The sequence below is a fragment of the Oncorhynchus masou genome, chromosome 31 (genome assembly GCF_036934945.1).
Source record: "Oncorhynchus masou masou isolate Uvic2021 chromosome 31, UVic_Omas_1.1, whole genome shotgun sequence".
Classification (NCBI taxonomy): domain Eukaryota; kingdom Metazoa; phylum Chordata; class Actinopteri; order Salmoniformes; family Salmonidae; genus Oncorhynchus; species Oncorhynchus masou.
Window position 1 is genome coordinate 30,931,745 of NC_088242.1, and position 18,307 is coordinate 30,950,051.

The 18,307-nt window shown below is 42.9% G+C and overlaps 1 protein-coding gene across 4 annotated transcripts in view; it reads right to left on the reverse strand.

The window, feature by feature from the left end:
* Positions 1–18,307, reverse strand: part of LOC135525157 (carbonic anhydrase-related protein 10) — a 323,072-nt gene that overhangs the window by 240,477 nt on the left and 64,288 nt on the right. For all 4 annotated transcript variants that reach the window (XM_064952900.1, XM_064952899.1, XM_064952898.1 and 1 more), the window contains exon 3: positions 9,751–9,825. In XM_064952900.1, coding sequence (XP_064808972.1) covers positions 9,751–9,825 — 75 coding nt within the window. The remainder of the gene's footprint in view (positions 1–9,750; positions 9,826–18,307) is intronic.

The window sequence follows — 18,307 nt, forward strand, 5'->3', positions numbered from 1 at the left end:
ACAATGCAAGAATATACTGGTAGCTTCCAGCATTGTAGGCTAACTTTCCTTGCTAGCTTACAGCTGAAACTAACATCAATTTACAGCCCTAGTAAAGAGTTTGTGAGAATATGCTAAATATTGCAGATTTCCAAACTGGTTGTGACCAAAAACTTTATGAATTCACTTCATCTCCCCCGCTTGCCTCACATCTCTCCCAGTCAAGATCATCTTTGCTGAGCTTCTAACTGTGTGAAGGACGTCATGGGTCTTAAAGAGACAGCACACACTTTTATATAAGAAGATCAGTACAATAAAATAAGTCCCAAATGGAAGGGAAACAGATTGTTTTTCATCTGTAGCCCCATGAAATCAGCCAAAACAAGCTCAATAACTCAATGCATGCACAAACTCCCATTGAAGATGCATTCACCTGTATTGTGAATAAGCCTAGGCTACATCTTGATTCACCTTGTTTATCAAAAGATTTACCATAGAAATAAATTATTAACATTATGTTGTTATGTAGTTAGATTGGTAAAAATATGCCTTCCCCTCTATCTACGCTCCTCACACCTTTCCTCTCATCATCTCTCTCCTCTCGTTTCCTCCCTCCATCTCCTTGCCTTTCACTACATGCTGTCTGTCTGTCTGTCTGTCTGTCTGTCTGTCTGTCTGTCTGTCTGTCTGTCTGTCTGTCTGTCTGTCTCCGTCAGTCAGTAGAGGGTAAATAAAGTAGAGGTCACACCACCACTTAATACCCACAGTTGTCACTGCAGTGTGTGTGTGTGTGTGTGTGTGTGTGTGTGTGTGTGTGTGTGTGTGTGTGTGTGTGTGTGTGTGTGTGTGTGTGTGTGTGTGTGTGGCGTGCGCCGTGATGCATTTCACTGACGATGGGAGAATCAGCCATAGTGAATGTACCTCTTCCTCTAAGGCTGCAGTGACTGACAACAAGTCACATTCTGTTGCAGGTATATTGCAGGGATCCCCTCATTGTATATCTGATTGTGTTTCTGGAGGGCTGTTAAAGTCAAGAATGCACACTGAGTCCAGTTTGTAGCATTCTACAGTCCCAATATCCACAAAATCCTACACAGCAGCAATGAGACACACAGACATCCGATGAATAGTCTCTATCAATCAGTAACTATCTGTGTGTGGGTTAATCAGAGGGATTTGTGTGTGTATCCCCCAGTAAAGTATGAAGAGAGAAGGAGCTTAGGACTGACTTCTACCCCCATCTGTCTCCACCCTCTGTGGCCCTGTCAATCTGCGTGTGTGTGTGTGTGTGTGTGTGTGTGTGTGTGTGTGTGTGCGTGTGTGTGTGTGTGCATGTGCCTGCCAACCCCCTAGCTAAGTAGAGAATACAAGATATAAGAGAAGTGAAAGGTCTGTGTGAGCCGGTGTCGATCCATTTCAGCTGTTTTGTACGTTGTGACTACCGTGGGTCTTACATAACCCAACACACATCATTGGATACAGGTCTCACACAACGTCTGGATTGATTGGCACAAACAGAATCATTAGAGAGAGAGCAGCAGAGATTGGTAGACAGGCTGAGACAGCATAGCAGAGTAGCAGGCAAGCTTAGTGCATAACAATCTCATACTGTATAATCCACAAAGATTCCTGCCTGCAATTGGATTCCATTGAACTGGCAGAAAAAGCCACCATTACAGACAACCGGCTATTACCAAAAGCTACAAAACATGTTACTCTATGCTTACAGACGCAACATATTTAAGTAGACAATGTATAATAGGAGGTGTACCTGTCGATTTATTTCAAGGCCTACCTTTAAACTCAGTGCTTCTTTGCTTGACATCATGGGAAAATCAAAAGAAATCAGCCAAGACCTCAGAAAAGAATTGCAGACCTCCACAAGTCTGGTTCATTCTTGGGAGAACTTTCCAAACGCCTGAAGGTACCACGTTCATCTGTACAAACAATATTACGTAAGTATAAACACCATGGGACCACGCAGCCGTCATACCGCTCAGGAAGGAGACTCGTTCTGTCTCCTAGAGATGAACGTATTTTGGTGCAAAAAGTGCAAATCAATCCCAGAACAACAGTAATGGAACTTGTGAAGATGCTGGAGGAAACAGGTACAAAAGTATCTACATCCACAGTAAAACAAGTCCTATATTGACATGACCTGAAAGGCCGCTCAGCAAGGAAGAGGCCACTGATACAATACTGCCATAAAAAAGCCAGACTACGGTTTGCAACTGCACATGAGGACAAAGATTGTACTTTTTGGGGAAATGTCCTCTGGTATGATGAATAAAAATATAGAACTGTTTGGCCATAATGACCATCGTCATGTTTGGAGGAAAAAGGGGGAGGCTTACAAGCCGAAGAACACCATCCCAACCGTGAAGCACTGGGGTGGCAGCATCATATTGTGGGGGTGCTTTGCTTCAGGAGGGACGAGTGCACTTCACAAAATAGATGGCATCATGAGGCAGGAAAATGATGTGGATATATTGAAGGAACATCTCAAGACATCAGTCAGGAAGTTAAAGCTTGGTCGTAAATGGGTCTTCCAAATGTACAATGACCCCAAGCATACTTCCAAAGATGTGGCAAAATGGCTTAAGGACAACAAAGTCAAGGTATTGGAGTGGCCATCACAAAGCCCTGACCTCAATCCTATTGAAAATGTGTGTGCAGAACTGAAAAAGCTTGTGCGAGCAAGGAGGCCTACAAACCTGACTCAGTTACTCCAGCTCTGTCAGGAGAATGGGCCAAAATTCACCCAACTGATTGTGGGAAGGTTGTGAAAGGCTAGCCGAAGCGTTTGACACAAGTTAAACAATTTAAAGGCAATGCTACCAAATACCAATTGAGTGTGTGTAAACTTCTGACCCACTGAGAATGTGATGAAAGAAATAAAAGCTGAAATAAGTCATTCTCTCTACTATTATTCTAACATTTCACAATCTTAAAATAAAGTGGTGATCCTAACTGACTTAAGGCAGGGAATTTCTACAAGGATTAAATGTCAGGAATTGTGAAAAACTGAATTTAAATGAATTTGGCTAAGGTGTATGTAAACTTCTGACTCCAACTGTACACTGTACTAGATAATAAATGAATATGTTTACTTTCATAGTCCTAAACTAACATGTAACAGCACCCACAGTCCTCCTCCACACCTTGACCATATCTTGGCTAAATTTCACTCTTGCCTGGTGCTGGCAGCCTGGTACTCACTTCCCCATCATCATCAGAACTCAATGGGCCATAATTGTCCACAGCAGAACCATAGCTACTGCTTTAATCACAATGCAGAACCACAGCTATTGGTCCAATCACTACTGTTGCACGATATTCCAAAACATACTTTTTTGATACTGAAAAACGGTTCGGTACTCGAAGTTTTGTTCAGGTCGGAACTTCTGTCAAATGTGTCTCACGTCATATAGGGATTGAGAGGATCGAGTCTGTCTAATCATTTGTCTGAATCTTCTCAAGGGGGCTGTAGTTAGGGCTGGCACAATTATTGCGTAATTGTGTAACTGACAATTACAGACAATAACTGTGAACTATGAAAAATATATTTATAATCATCTTAATGCATTCATTTTTAGGAGAAAGAAGTATTCAACTTTATATTCAAGTAGGTATAGTTTACCCAATAGCAGTTACTAATTTTTTGCATGAATTGGGTAAAGTTGGTATTAATTTTACGAGCAGAACGGCACAGTCAGAAGGAAAAGCTAATTTCCCAAAAGTTCCAGAATCAAAACCATTTGTTTTTTATGCAGAGGTGTCACCAAAGCATTGCTGTATTCATGACGTACTGTATGACGTAGCTATTTTTGACATTGTAATCGTTACCCAGAATTCCATAACCCTTGCAGTAGTAAGATAGCCAGGCTAGTGGCTACTTGTGCTTGCGCATGCTGATGACAAAGCGCCAGCAGCTTTTGAGAAGCAAGCCAGAGGGGAGAGAAAATTCCGACAGCATGGCTTCTTCTAACAAAAACATCATACCTCCACGCGGGCAGTTTGATGACCAAAATGGTTCCAGAATGGAACTGTGGGAATACTTTGGAACTGCTTACAGAGGAGATGATAAAGGTCAGCCCACCAAAACAACTATGCAAAATGTGTTACAAAGCAGTGCAGTGCAAGGGAGGTTTAGTTGTAAAACAACATGAAAAGCAGTTTTACACATTACATTTTCATTGTAATGTTATTCAACTGGAAACTCAATTCAAATTGTTTTTGAGTGGCAATGACAATATAGTACCAGTCAAACCTTTTGGAACACCTACTCAATAAAGGGTATTTGTTTATTTGTAGTGTCTTTATTGTCTACATTCTAGAACAATAGTGAAGCCATCACAACTGTGAAGTAACACATATGGAATCATGTAGTAACCAAAAAAGTGTTAAACAAATCTAAATCTATTTTATATTTGAGATTCTTCAAAGTAGCCACCCTTTGCCTTGATGACAGCTTTGTACACTAGGCATTCTCTCAACCAGCTTCATGAGGTCATCTGGAATGCATTTCAATTAACAGGTGTGCTTTGTTAAAAGTTAATTTGTGGAATGTATTTCCTTCTTAATGTATTTGAGCCAATCAGTTGTGTTATGACAAGGTAGGGGTGATATAGAGAAGGAAGCCCTATTTGGTAAAAGACCAAGTCCATATTATGGCAAGTGCAGCTCAATTAAGCAAAGAGAAATGACAGTCCATCAGTACTTTAAGACATGAAGGTCAGTCAATATGGAAAATCAAGAACTTCTAAAGTATCTTCAAGTGCAGCTGCAAAAACCATCAAGCGCTATGATGAAACTGGCTCTCATGAGGAGCGCCACAGGAAAGGAAGATCCAGAGTTACCTCTGCTGCAGAGGATAAGTTCATTAGAGTTAATTGCACATCAGATTGCAGCCCAAATAAATGCTTCACGGAGTTCAAGTAACAGACACATCTCAACACCAACTGTTCAGCGGAGACTGTGTGAATCAGGCCAGGTCAGGTTGCCTTGTCATAACAAAGGGGTTAAATACTTGTTGACTTAAGCCATTTCAACTGTTCATTTTTTATTAATTTGTAAAAAATGTCTAAATACATGATTCCACTTTGACATGATGGGGTATTGTGTGTAGGCCAGTGACACAAAATGTCAATTTAATCCATTTTAAATTCAGGTTGTTACGCAACAAAATGTTGAAAAAGTCAAGAGGTGTGAATATTTTCTGAAGGCACTGTAGATGAATAATGAATCATAGGTCTAATGAATTAAATTTACCAGATATTATGGCCATAGATTAGCAAATTACCCTGACATTTTAAAACAGTGTAGATGTCATTGTAAAATTATTGCATGCTCTGCGTCTCAGATAAGGTTTTGCATAGGGATACTGTAAGATTAGCTTCTGTTATTTAATATGGTGTTTTATTTTTTAAAGAAATTGAATATAGAATATAAGATGTGTTATTGTAGTTGTTCAACCAGTCATCAACATATTGTTCAATGTAAAAAAAAAAAAAATAAAGCCCAGTGGTTATTCTGTTATTCTGTGAAAGCTAACATGCTTTCTTTTCTTTGCCATGGTATAATTTTGGCATTGAGTATCATTCCGGTAACGAGTATCGTGATACTAAACCTGGTATCGGTATTGAAGTGAAAATTCTGGTATCGTAACAACACTACTAATCACAACGCAGAACCTCATCTACTGGTCCAATCACAATGCAAAACCCAATCTACTGATCCAATCAAAACAGCCAACATTCTTCCTCCAACAGCCCCTAACAGTGTTTCATCACTAAGGATCTTTAATGCACATTGTCCCTTTGCTAGTCCTTCTAGTGCCTGTTAGCAGAAAGAAGCTGGCAAAGTGCTATAGGATATCAATTTTCCCCCAATAAAGCGCAGGTTGCAAAGCTGCCGCACCCTCGTGGATCGTCTCTGTGTTGTTTAATTGAGTTTCGATCAGAGACTGTTACTCGGAGAAGCACTCACTATCTGCCAGACACACACACTTACATAATATATATATAAATATATATATATATATATAAATATATATATATAACAATTAGCAGCGGCCAGTGATTTTGAAAGGGCTTAAAGGGAAATTCCACAACTTTTCAACCTCATTTCATTATCTCCAGCACAATACCAGTGTCTACATATGTGAAAACGGTGCATTTCATCTACCTGATGACACCATCAAAAGTTAAAACATTTTAAAAGCAGTGATTTTAAAAAAACACTATGAGATTCACAGTGAAGTGAGGAGCAAGAAAATACCTAAAACTCATGGCAGGTTTTGAAAATCACTGTGTTTTTAAAAACTTTTAATCCTACCCTGTGATGTCACAGCAGCATTGTTTTGGACCTTTATTGTTGTATTTTTAACCACAGATCATAGAAACACATTGTTTTCACATATGTAGACACTGGGTTGGTGCTGGAGATGATAAAAATGAGGTTGAAAAGCTTCGGAATTGCCCTTTAACTGGAGAATTAAGTTAAAAGGCTTTAAAGGGATTTTCAGGAAGCCGGGTTTTGGACACGGTAGCTCAGAAACCTGTAATTGGCGAATCCTCCTTGTCTCTGAGTACCGAGACTCAAGTAAGGCTGAAGAAACCTTTCATTTGTTAATCAATCCCCTCCTTTCAAAGAAAACTAACTCTTATACTATTATTATTCGAAACAGAAGTGTGGATTTTAAATCCGACTTTTAGAGAGAAGGGAATGAAGAGTTGAATGTGCTATAGTTAACTGTGTAAAAAAAGATGACGGAGTTTGACGCTTCAACAACAGACCATACTGATTGTCTGTTTCTGTCTGATTATATCTCATATTTGATATTGTTCAGATCAAGAGTCTTCCATGACTTGTTATCATTTAAGCAGTGGAGCAGTAATTCGGAAGACTTTCACTGCAGCAAAGCTGGTGCTACATCTGGGGTACATAGTTACACTGTTGCAAGTGCAGAGCTGGAAAAAGAAGATGGATTCCATTGTTTCCCTTCATGGACCTTAAAGACCTAATAGCACTGAATTGGTGAAAGCTGCTTACACATGTCTAGTTCATAGTTGCATGGTTGTTATAATTGCCTCTCCTCATCTCTTCCTCTTTATCTCCCACCCTCGTCTCTTCCTCTCACCCTCCTCCCCCTCTTTCTTGTTCTCCCCCCCCTCTCTCTCTCTCATTCTCATTCTCTCTCTCTGTCTCTCTTTCTCTCTCTCGCTCCCGGTCCTCTCCATCTCCACTCTCTCTCATTAGTCCAGTGCCTGTCATGGAAAGGGTCTGTGCAGGAGCACACAGTCCAACACTACACACCAGAGAACCATCAGATGCCTACCAGCTACACATCAGAGAGACAACCAGCAGCTAGCCAGGCCAGCTGAGTCGCATCGCTCTCTCTATCTACCTCGCATCTCGCTCCAGTGGCACAGGACAGAGAAGGGATATTTTAAAGAACTAGAGGGCGGAGAAAGAGAGAGGGGGGGGGGGAAAGAAGAGAAAAAGTAGAGGAAGAGAGAGAAAAAGAAGAGAAATTGGACGAAGAGATAAACTGAGATTTCTGAAATGATAGTCACTTCAGTTAAGGGAAGGGAGTGAGTGTTAACCAGTCACTTTCATGCAACCCCCTTTCTCACCCTGAGACCACATGTTCATCTTGACACCTCTGTCTGGCTGAACAGCATGCTACCTGTTCCACATGAAGCTCTCTTCATCCCAGCATGACAATTCAAGATGGTTCAACCACTGCTTTGGATCCTGCCAAGCCCCCCCCTCTACCTCCCTCCCTCCCTAACGCTAGCTCACAGCAACCAGCCATTCCGCACAGGCTTTATCTCCTCTAAAATAATCTTTCAGCAGGATCAACAAGAAAATCTGCTGAAATGGGATAAAGAGAATAGAGGGGAAAATTATGTAAAAAAACAACAATAATAAACAGCAAAATCCACATCCGGGCCGGGCTTCCTGGAATGACCCCAGATGATGCTCAAAGCTGATGATCTCAAATGACCTTTAACTCCATACTGTGCCAATAAGAGCTGCTTCTCAATGCACTTTGAAGATATGACGGTACACTGAATGACTAGGATGGAGTTGGCCCTAGACACTGAGCTAAGGTTAGTTTTGTATTCCCCCCTCTGATAGTTAGCATTAGGATCTACTGAGAATGAGCTGATCCTAGATCTGTGGCTGGGAGAATCGTCTCCCCAGAGCAGATTAAAAGGAGGCATATACTAATGGTCCTCGTTGACCTTTGGGAAATACTAAAGCTAATTGGGGCAGCTTAGAAAGGGCACATTACATTGCAAAGGTCAGTTATGTGACATAAGGATACAACATGGGATCACGTTAGCTTTTACAAATATCCTACTGTACAACAATGTTCAAAAATCCCGGTGGAGTGGACCCATCAGAGTGCGCATTTTTGTAACAGCCCAGCACTAGCAAACCTCAAATCAAATCAAATGTTATTGGTCACATACACATATTTAGCAGATGTTATTGCGGGTGTAGCAAAATACCTGAAGTAACTAATCAATGAATAATCATTAACATAATCAGAGGGCTGGGTTTAAAAAACTAAACAGATCAAATACAATGTGCACCCTGTGAATTCCCAGGACCAGGACGTCTTGCAGTTGGTTATGAGTAGACATCGATGGGGGACTTAATATCTCCATGCCCTAAACATGATTTGGAATAAATAAAGGGACTGAGGAATTAGTCAAACCAAATACTAATACAAAATGTTAACAGCTACCGTTTTATCCATGAAAATAGTTGAACAGGTACAATAATATCCATAACAACACTACCGACCGACTCCCCACAGTCTCCCTGTGGTCCTAGTTCTAACTACCACAGTGCCATATCCACCGATTCAGGGTTATCACACCCTAGATCAGTAATGGCACTTCATTCGCACGGGGTAAAGTTTCCATCTTCATCGGCTACTATCAGCTCCTCTATGGCAGAGACCTGAGAGAGTAGGGTGTAAAACGTCTGATTACCATACCTCCTCCCCTCACTGGCACAGGGGGATCACGACTAGTGTATTAGCGGTGACGGCTGCTGCTGAGTGGCTAGTGGTGCAGGAAGGCCTGTGAGGACAGGGGCGCTGACATTATGTTGGAGATAAAGCATTGCAATGACGATATGTCTCTGACAAACAGACACGCTCGCGCGCACACTTACGTGCACGCACACACACAGCGCTCCTCAGTCGCTGACAGTTGATTCCCAGCTGTTATTTTGTGTGACATATACACATATACAACTGCAGGTGTAATAAAAAAAGCATCAAATGCATTCTGATGCACACACACACACACACACACACACACACACACACACATTCATATAAAATAACGCATCCGCAGGCTTTAATAAAAGGCATGCATTAACACAACACACACACACACACACGCACACACCTGCAGGCATCATCGAAAGCCCTCAACAGCTCAGCAGCAGAAAAGTACAATCTTAGGAAATAATTGGGCTGACGGGTACACATAGAGGGAAATTAACGAGGTAGAAAGAAAGGCCCTTGTACACCTGCCAGTCAATCAGCAACCAAACAACATGAACTACATGACAAAGGCAACGAATGTCTTGTAAGCATTAAAAACAGAGCCTGTGGCAAGGTAGTCTGTTGAGCTATGAAATAGAAAATATGCAATGTTCTTCACACTTCACATTAAAACAATCAACCTTACAGAAAATAAACAGAAGTCTTAACTGCACACAGTACAGTATAAGGATTCTTACCTGGTACAAAACTCCCCTGAACAACCTCCTTGTACGCCCACCATCCCTCATGTATTTTAGGTACATTTGGCTGAGCTGTCGGAGAGGAAGGAAACAGAGAACATGCATGTCAATCAGATGTATGTTAATTAGAGACAACACCTGCTGACTCTACTCCTTCATGTAAATGTTCCATGTTGATCCTCATCCTTTCCAGCCAACCTTTTCAGGAAGAGGCCTTGGCAAACAAATACTCCCTGAAGACAGGCAGAGAACAAACAGAACACGAGATTGGAAATTCTACACACAAGTGCACGTACACATAACACATACTGGTACGTATACAAGTGTAAGTACACGCACACACACCTTCCTCGGGCATTAGTCTGGAAATGCATTCTGTTATGTTGTGCGCAGTAAAAAGCCCAGATTAGAGGAGGGCTGGACTTTATAATTGAGGTGAATAGGTAAAGGTCCCGCTAAAAAGGGAGGGTTGAGACCCAGAATTACCAGAAGAGCTTTGGGGATATTGCTTTTTACACCTCAACTTGTTTTGTTCATTCGGTTGCACTGGGAAGCAAGGCTTAATGGAGGGGCTAGAGGTTGCCTTGCCTTACCTCTGCGTAATGGAAGTACGGGGTGGTGGGTGGTTCTTATACCCCCTTCGAAGAGTGGTCTAGCCTACCGCTAGACAAGGTGCAGGTTCAATTACATAGAGAGGATGGACACAGGAGTGCAAAAACCTTCTTTTCTCCCAGGCAATCAACTGGACAATCAACAGCTACCCGTCTGGCAGAAAGTCTGAAGTTTTACCTCCCTGTGGGTGTCGAACAGCATACGGCCCCCAAAAATGGATCTTAACCATCCTGACTGGCCGCTGACTGGTTTCTCCAAATGATAGATTGCTTTTCCCCTTCCGATGTAAAATGAAGTGGAAGTAAACACCACCCTTGATGCCAGAGTCACTGAACATTGCATAGTGAGTCAGTGTTTCCACTATTATAACCTATTATAACCGACATGTCCGTGTTGCCTCTCTGCAATATAATTAGTTTTACTCTCCATTTAGTCACCACCAAAAACCCACCATGAGACAGCAACACAATTGCAGTGTAAAGAGTTCGGGTGAAATTGAATTGCCATTGAACAATGGCTATCCGGCTCAAAGGACCAATCCTTCCAATTCTTCCATAGCTATAACTACACTACTGCAGTGAATTCAACAACGTTATAAGGTGTAAATAAGAGTCTCCTCCACTGTTCCATAGGTGTCTCGACTGGAAGAACTTCCACTGAAAAACACAGTCGGGGCTAAGAACCAATAACGTGGCCTCCTGTGTATGTGTCAATGCATGTGTGTGTGGGTCTAGGGATCCTAGTAAAAATAAGGAAGGGCTGGGCCTCCCGGGTGGCGCAGGGGTCTAGGGCACTGCATCCCAGCGCTAGCTGTGCCACAAGAGACCCTGGGTTCGCGCCCAGGCTCTCTGTCACAGCCGGCCGCGACCGGGAGCATCGTCCGGGTTAGGGAGGGTTTGGCCGGTAGGGATATCCTTGTCTCGTCGCGCACCAGCGACTCCCGTGGCGGGCCGGGCGCAGTGCACGCTAACCAAGGTCGCCAGGTGCACTGTGTTTCCTCCGACACATTGGTGTGGCTGGCATCCCGGGTTGGATGTGACCTGTTTTAAAAAGCAGTGCAGCTTGGTTGGGTTGTGTTTCGGAGGACGCATGGCTTTCAACCTTTGTCTCTCCCGAGCCTGTATGGGAGTTGTAGCGATGAGACAAGATAGTAATTACTCACAATTGGACACCACGAATTTGGAGAGAAAATGGGGTAAAAATGTTTAAATAAAAATAAAAAATAAAAAAATAAGGAGGGGCTTTAGAGGAAGCTGCTGATGAGCTGCAGTTACCACAGAAAATACTGCATAAAGCCTCTGTATCTCTCCAGCTCTTAGGCTGCAACAAGGTGGCACAGATACCGGTCTACACATAAAGTATAAAATAATTTTTATTAATTCAAAGCTACTTTTCAGATCTTGGGCCAAAAATGATTTACTTAGGATCCCTAGTGACAACATTTTTCTCAGAATCAATTCTATTTAGGGGAGCTGTACTTGTGAAAGCAATCAGTTGAATGGAGGAAGGAATGGAACCATCACATTGAAGCGATTTCTTTGTTTTGTCATTTCTAATGGGTATAATGAGCAAGCCTATCCCTGTTAATTATTCAGAACTGTCTGAGACAGACAGCAATAATTGAAAAAATTGTGGAACAATTGGCCGCCATATTCTGTGGCAGCGCTCGCCTAGAGACAAGACATCATCACTTCCTGTGTAACAGCGAGACAGGGGAGAGGAGGAAGAGTAACAGAGCGAGAGAGGGCGAGAACATTATCAGGACAGATGGGAGGGATGAAGGGAGAGAGAAAGACAGAAAAGTGAGAGAGAGCTGAAGAGAGAGAGTGGGAAAAGAGACAAAAGGGAGAAAAGAGAGAGCTAGACAGCAGGACAGCAGAAAAGTTATGTTCCATTTCCCACACTGCTTGGCTGTGGCCCCGAAACACACTTACTGGCATCAGCAAAAAGGAAATGCTTCCAATCTATTAAAGGATATGCAGACAGGACCCTGAGGGGAGGAAGGGAGGGAGGGATGGGGGGATGCATATGGCAAAATGATAGATCACTGTTAATTTCACCCGCCCCTAGCTGAACCCGGAACAGTGATGATCATATATGGTGATCATATGAGTGAGGCGCAGCAGTAATTTGTAGTTTAGATGCTGAAAACTAATGTGTCAGTATTCACATCAGGATCCATCTAGACTCCAAGCAATCAATCAAGCAAGGTCACGTGTCAATATAGGGCCAATATCCTTCTCCCGTCAAGATGATCAGTCGACTGACAGGAGTTATTAACCTAATTAATCTTTGCTCTATGTAATTAAAACTAGAAACCTTTATACAAGGGGTGGGCAACAGGCGGCCCATGGGCCTAAACCGGTCCGCAAATGATTTTATTTTGGCTCCCTAAAGTTTTTATCAAGAAATGATTTAAATACAAAAATACATATATATTTTTGGTTGAAGAAAACACTGTAAAATCACCAGGAATTTAGCAAAATAATTGTTTAATTTAGAAACTCGTATCTCAACGTAATTCAAGGTATAATATGATCATTATTTTTTGCCTTTTTAGGCTAGTTGTGGTCAATTTGCTGTGTACATCGTTTTATAATTATGTTCCTGCCCCCGACCATTCGCTCCGACAAAAATCATCCCTTGGCTGAATCTAGTTGCCTACCCCTGCTTTACAGGGTTAAACAAACCAAATAAACTTCCAATGCAAGACAATGGCTTACTACATTTTCAGTTGTTTCAAATGACTGGTGACAGGTTTTCAGTAAACTGGTCTGTAAAGAATTATGGCTGATCAACTCATAACCTGATAATTGAAAATGTTCTATTGTTCAGAACTGAGTCATCGTTAGCTACGTGCTTTCCATACCCTTGCATCTCTGTGTGTGCGGCCTACCCCGGCCTAGCCTGGCAAGTCCCTACCAACCACCTATAAACACAAGTAGACTATGTAAATAAACAATTCATTTTCATATAATTGTCAAAAACTCCCATTAATATTCATCAAAATGCACTTGCAATCCACCTGCTCAGCCATGCAGAAAAAACACACACACACACACACACACACACACACACACAGAGAGAGAGAGAGTAGGATAGACAGGAGGAGATAAAGAGAGGGCGAGGGACAGAGAGAGAGAGAGAGAGAGAGAGAGGAGATCAAGAGAGAGAGAGGAGATCGAGAGAGAGGGTAGGATAGATAGGAGGAGATAAAGAGAGGGCGAGGGACACAGAGAGAAGGAGGGAGATAGATAGAAAGATAGATAGATAGATAGATAGATAGATAGATAGATAGATAGATAGATAGATAGATAGATAGATAGATAGATAGATAGATAGATAGAGAAAGGGGAGATTATATTTACAGTGGGGCAAAAAAGTATTTAGTGAGCCACCAATTGTGCAAGTTCTCCCACTTAAAAAGATGAGAGACGCCTGTAATTTTCATCATAACAAGTTCAAACAGGTGCCATGAATACAGGTGAGTGGAGGACAGAGGAGCCTCTTAAAGAAGAAGTTACAGGTCTGTGAGAGCCAGAAATCTTGCTTGTTTGTAGGTGACCAAATACTTATTTTCCACCATAATTTGCAAATATATTCATTAAAAATCCTACAATGTGATTTTCTTTTTAAGTGGGAGAACTTGCACAATTGGTGGCTGACTAAATACTTTTTTGCCCCACTGTATATAGAGAGAGAGAAAAGGGGGGAGCGAGAGAGAGAGAAAGGGGGAGCGAGAGAGAGAGACAGATATACATAGAGAGAGAGATAGAGAGAGAGAGAGAGAGAGCGCGAGAGAGAGAGAGAGAGAGAGAGAGAGAGAGAGAGAGAGAGAGAGAGAGAGAGAGAGAGAGAGTTTGAGTTTTAAATACTCTTTATTGCGTCTGGGGGCCCACCACACAATAAATGCTCATACAAAACCACAGTTACACATCAATTAAAAAAACAACTCCAATTCCTACTCCACAGTAACTTCACACAACAGCCTCTGAATACCCCATATACTCAAAAACAGATCGATATTGTTGACAAGTTTATAATAGGCAAACTCAACCCTTAGTCTCGCTGCCAACATTCCTTCCAGCATTCCCACCACATCCACAGACCCCTGTCCCCGAATACTGTTCTTTCGGGTCTTCCATATCAATAATTTTGCTGCCCCTAACACAAAATTAAGCAACACAACTACACCCTTTTGACTGAACCTGTACTTTGGCCCAAATATATACAGTTGGGAAGAGAAAACCTCTCCCAACATTGAGAACCAATCAGTGATCAGTTCAATCATCCCAACCAACCTGGGACACATTAAAAACAGATGTGCCAGAGATTCAGACACAGAATGGACACCCCTCTCCAACAGTAGGATCCAGGTGTGCCAGATGCATGTTGGTGGCTATAGCTCCATGTATTATCCTCCATTGGAGGTCAGCTGTCCTCTTATCAATAGGCAGTTTATATAATGATCACCAACAGCCTTTTGGAGAGGCACCTGGACCAAGCACATCCGCCCACCTCGTCGATTTTACCCCTTCCAGGGAAGAGGCATGGGACACCTTTACACATGTTCTGTACATGGCCTTCTTTCCCACCTCCTTGAACTCCCCCAGCTCCGGTGTATCGAAGGAAAGCAGCATCCCCACGTCCTCTTCAAATGCCCCCATCGCAGCACTAACAATCAGTGCAGGGAACACACAATCCAGACCCTCCTTCCACCGATCAGAATTGGAAGTGTCAGTCACATACTGCATATGAAGCACTGGCAAGGAGACGCAGACCTCATCGACGACCTTCCTCAGTAGGCAAGATGATCGGATCCCCGCTCATTCTCCCAGCTCCTCCAACGATCTGCTCCTGCTCCGCATCAGATGACCCAGCTTGGTACACCCCACGCCTAACAGGCATGAACGTAGGCTAGCTGAACCCAGAACACATGACTGGATGGCAGTGTTATGAAAAAGAGGCTCTTCAAAAAGCCACATCCCTGGTGGCATGCAGACCTTACGGGACTTGACAAAGACTCTCCAAGCCTGCATAACAGACTCATAAAATGGAGTCAGGCCAATCAAATCACCCCCCTCCAGTTTTAAGAGGAAAAGATGCCTGTCTAAGCCCAAACAACCCGCTCTCCTCATCAATGTGTAGGCTGTTTCAACCCAGCTCGAACAGTCTCTGTACAACAATCTCTGGGCTGCTTGGAGCCGGAAAGCCGTGATCCTAGAGGAAATGTCCACCAGGCCTTGCCCACCCTCGTGCAGTGTCAGGTACAGGGCTGCAGCTTTGATCCAGTGTTGTCCAGACCAGAAGAAATTGACAAGGGTCCTCTGAAGCTCTTGTATCAGACCCTTTGGTGGCTGTAAAATCATTAGTCTGTGCCACAGGGTAGAAGCAGCAAGATTATTAGCTACCAGGACCCGTCCCCTATAAGACAGCTGGGGCAACACCCATTTCCACCTTGACAGTCTAGCACACACTTTCTCCGCTACACCCTCCCAGTTATTTTTCTGAAAGACATCGGAGCCTAGAAAAACTCCCAAAGTCTTCATCCCATCTCTGCCCCACTGAAGCCCCCCTGGTAACCTTGGAGTGGACCCCATCTGAAGCTGACCTGCCCACAGTGCTTCACTCTTTCCCCAATTGACTCTAGCTGAGGAGGCCCCCTCATACACCTTTAAAGTGTTTCAGAGAACCTTAACATCCTCACCCCCTGTAATAAAAACGATCACGTCATCTGCATACGCAGACAGTGCTTTCGTGGGACCCTTCATTACACCTGGCACAGAGAAACCAGCAAGCTTCGCTCTTAAATAACAAAGCATTGGTTCAATCGCCAGACTATATAACTGCCCTGAAATTGGGCATCCCTGCCTGATGCCCCTTTGGACAGGGATGGGGCAACTTAAACCACCACCCACCTTCACCATACACGAGGCTCCAGCATACAGTAAATTCACCCAAGACAGAAAAACATCCCCAAACCCAAAGGCTTTCATTGTTTTAAATGTACTGATGGTCCACACGATCAAAAGCCTTCTCCTGATCCAACGAAAGTAAACCCACATTTACATCAGACAGTTTACAAATGTCTAAAACATCTCTTATCATAAACAAGTTGTCAACAATAGAGCGATCAGGTACACAGTAGGACTGGTCCTTGTGGATCAACACTCCCAGATACTCTTTCAACCTGTTTGAGAGACATTTAGAAACAATTTTGTATTCTGCGCACAGCAAAGCAACAGGTCTCCAATTTTTTATGAGAGCCAAATCCCCCTTTTTTGGCAACAGTGAAAGCACCGCACGTTGACAGGATACAGGAAGAGAACCCTCATGAAAAGATTCACACAGCACTTCATAAAAATCCTCCCCAATAGAACCCCAAACGTGCTTATAAAACTCAGATGGTAAACCATTGATGCCAGGGGCTCGGCCTGTTGAGAGCTGCATAACTGCTGTGGACAGCTCCTGCAGTGTAATGTCAGCGTCCAATGCGACTCTCTGCTCATGTCCCAAATGAGGAAGACCATGTAACAACTGTTCAGTACACAGAGTCACAATCCTCCGCCTTATAAAGGGACGAGTAGAAATCCACGGCATGTTGACGCATTTCAATATAATTCGTGGTCACCTTCCCATCAGGGAGACGAAGGCAGACCATCTGTTTTCATTGAAACGTCGACTGTCATAGGTTTAAAAAAAACACTAGGAGCATCCATATCCTTGAGGGAAGTGAAACGAGACCTAATCAAGGCACCGTTCACTCTTTCATGCAGAAACGACCTCAGTTCATGTCTCTTGTCCTGTAAATTCATGACTAGTCCAGGGTCGTTCTGAGTGAGCAGCTTCAATTCAATATACTTGATGTCCTGTTCAAGGGCCTTGATAGTCTCTTAAACTTCAATTTGAGACAGAGCAGTATACTGTTGACAAAATACTCGTATTTGGGCCTTCCCAACCTCCCACCATTGTCTCAAGGACTCAAAATTCCACTTTATAACCCTCAATTTTTCCCAAAACAACAACAACCTGTCACAAAACATGACATCATGTAACAATTTAACATTAAAATACCAGTAAGGTGATGACCTTCGTGGACAGGACAAGTGAATATCAACAGTAACAATATGATGATCAGAGAAACCCACAGGAGTAATGACACACTTTCCAACCCTACTACAGTATTGCTCAGATACATACAACCTGTCTAACCTTGCTGCACTGACACGACCTTCATTAATTTTTAGCCATGTGTACTGCCTAACTTTTTCATTCCTTACTCTCCACACATCAGAAAGCTCAAACTCAGTTAATAGGCCAGACAGGCAAGTGGCTGACAGCAGGTGAGGTTCTTCAGCGGTGCGATCAACAGTAAAATCCAGTCATACAATTCCAGTCACCCCCTAAAACCATACACCCCTCTTGGTCACACTGTCTTAAGGTTTCCTTTATTTGATCAAAAACAGCAATACGTTCAAGTACCCTCATTAGGAGCAAAACATTCACAAAAAAAAAACATAACATCCAACTTGACCAATAAAACCCGACCCTTGACAATCTCTGTTGTAGATACCACAGTCACCCCTAAGCCTGAGGAAAACAAGATTGCCACCCCAGCACTTAAATTAGTACCATGACTGAGTACATGCTGCCCCTCCCACCACATACCCCAGTCAACCTCATTTTCCTCATTGCTATGTGTCCCATGTAGGAAAACTAGATTACATTAGGAAGCTGAGCAGAGTGAGACAATAGCGACACCCGTCCATCCATAAATGAAACTTGACCTTGCCGACAGCTGTGCATACTAACTTATGAGACAATTATCTCCAACCCCGCTGCTGTCTGTGGGGCCCTATAATGGCCATGTGTGTGTGTGTCAGGGGCCCATCCACTCGATGGATGGGCCCCTGACACTCTCAATCAAGCCAACACTGGGTGA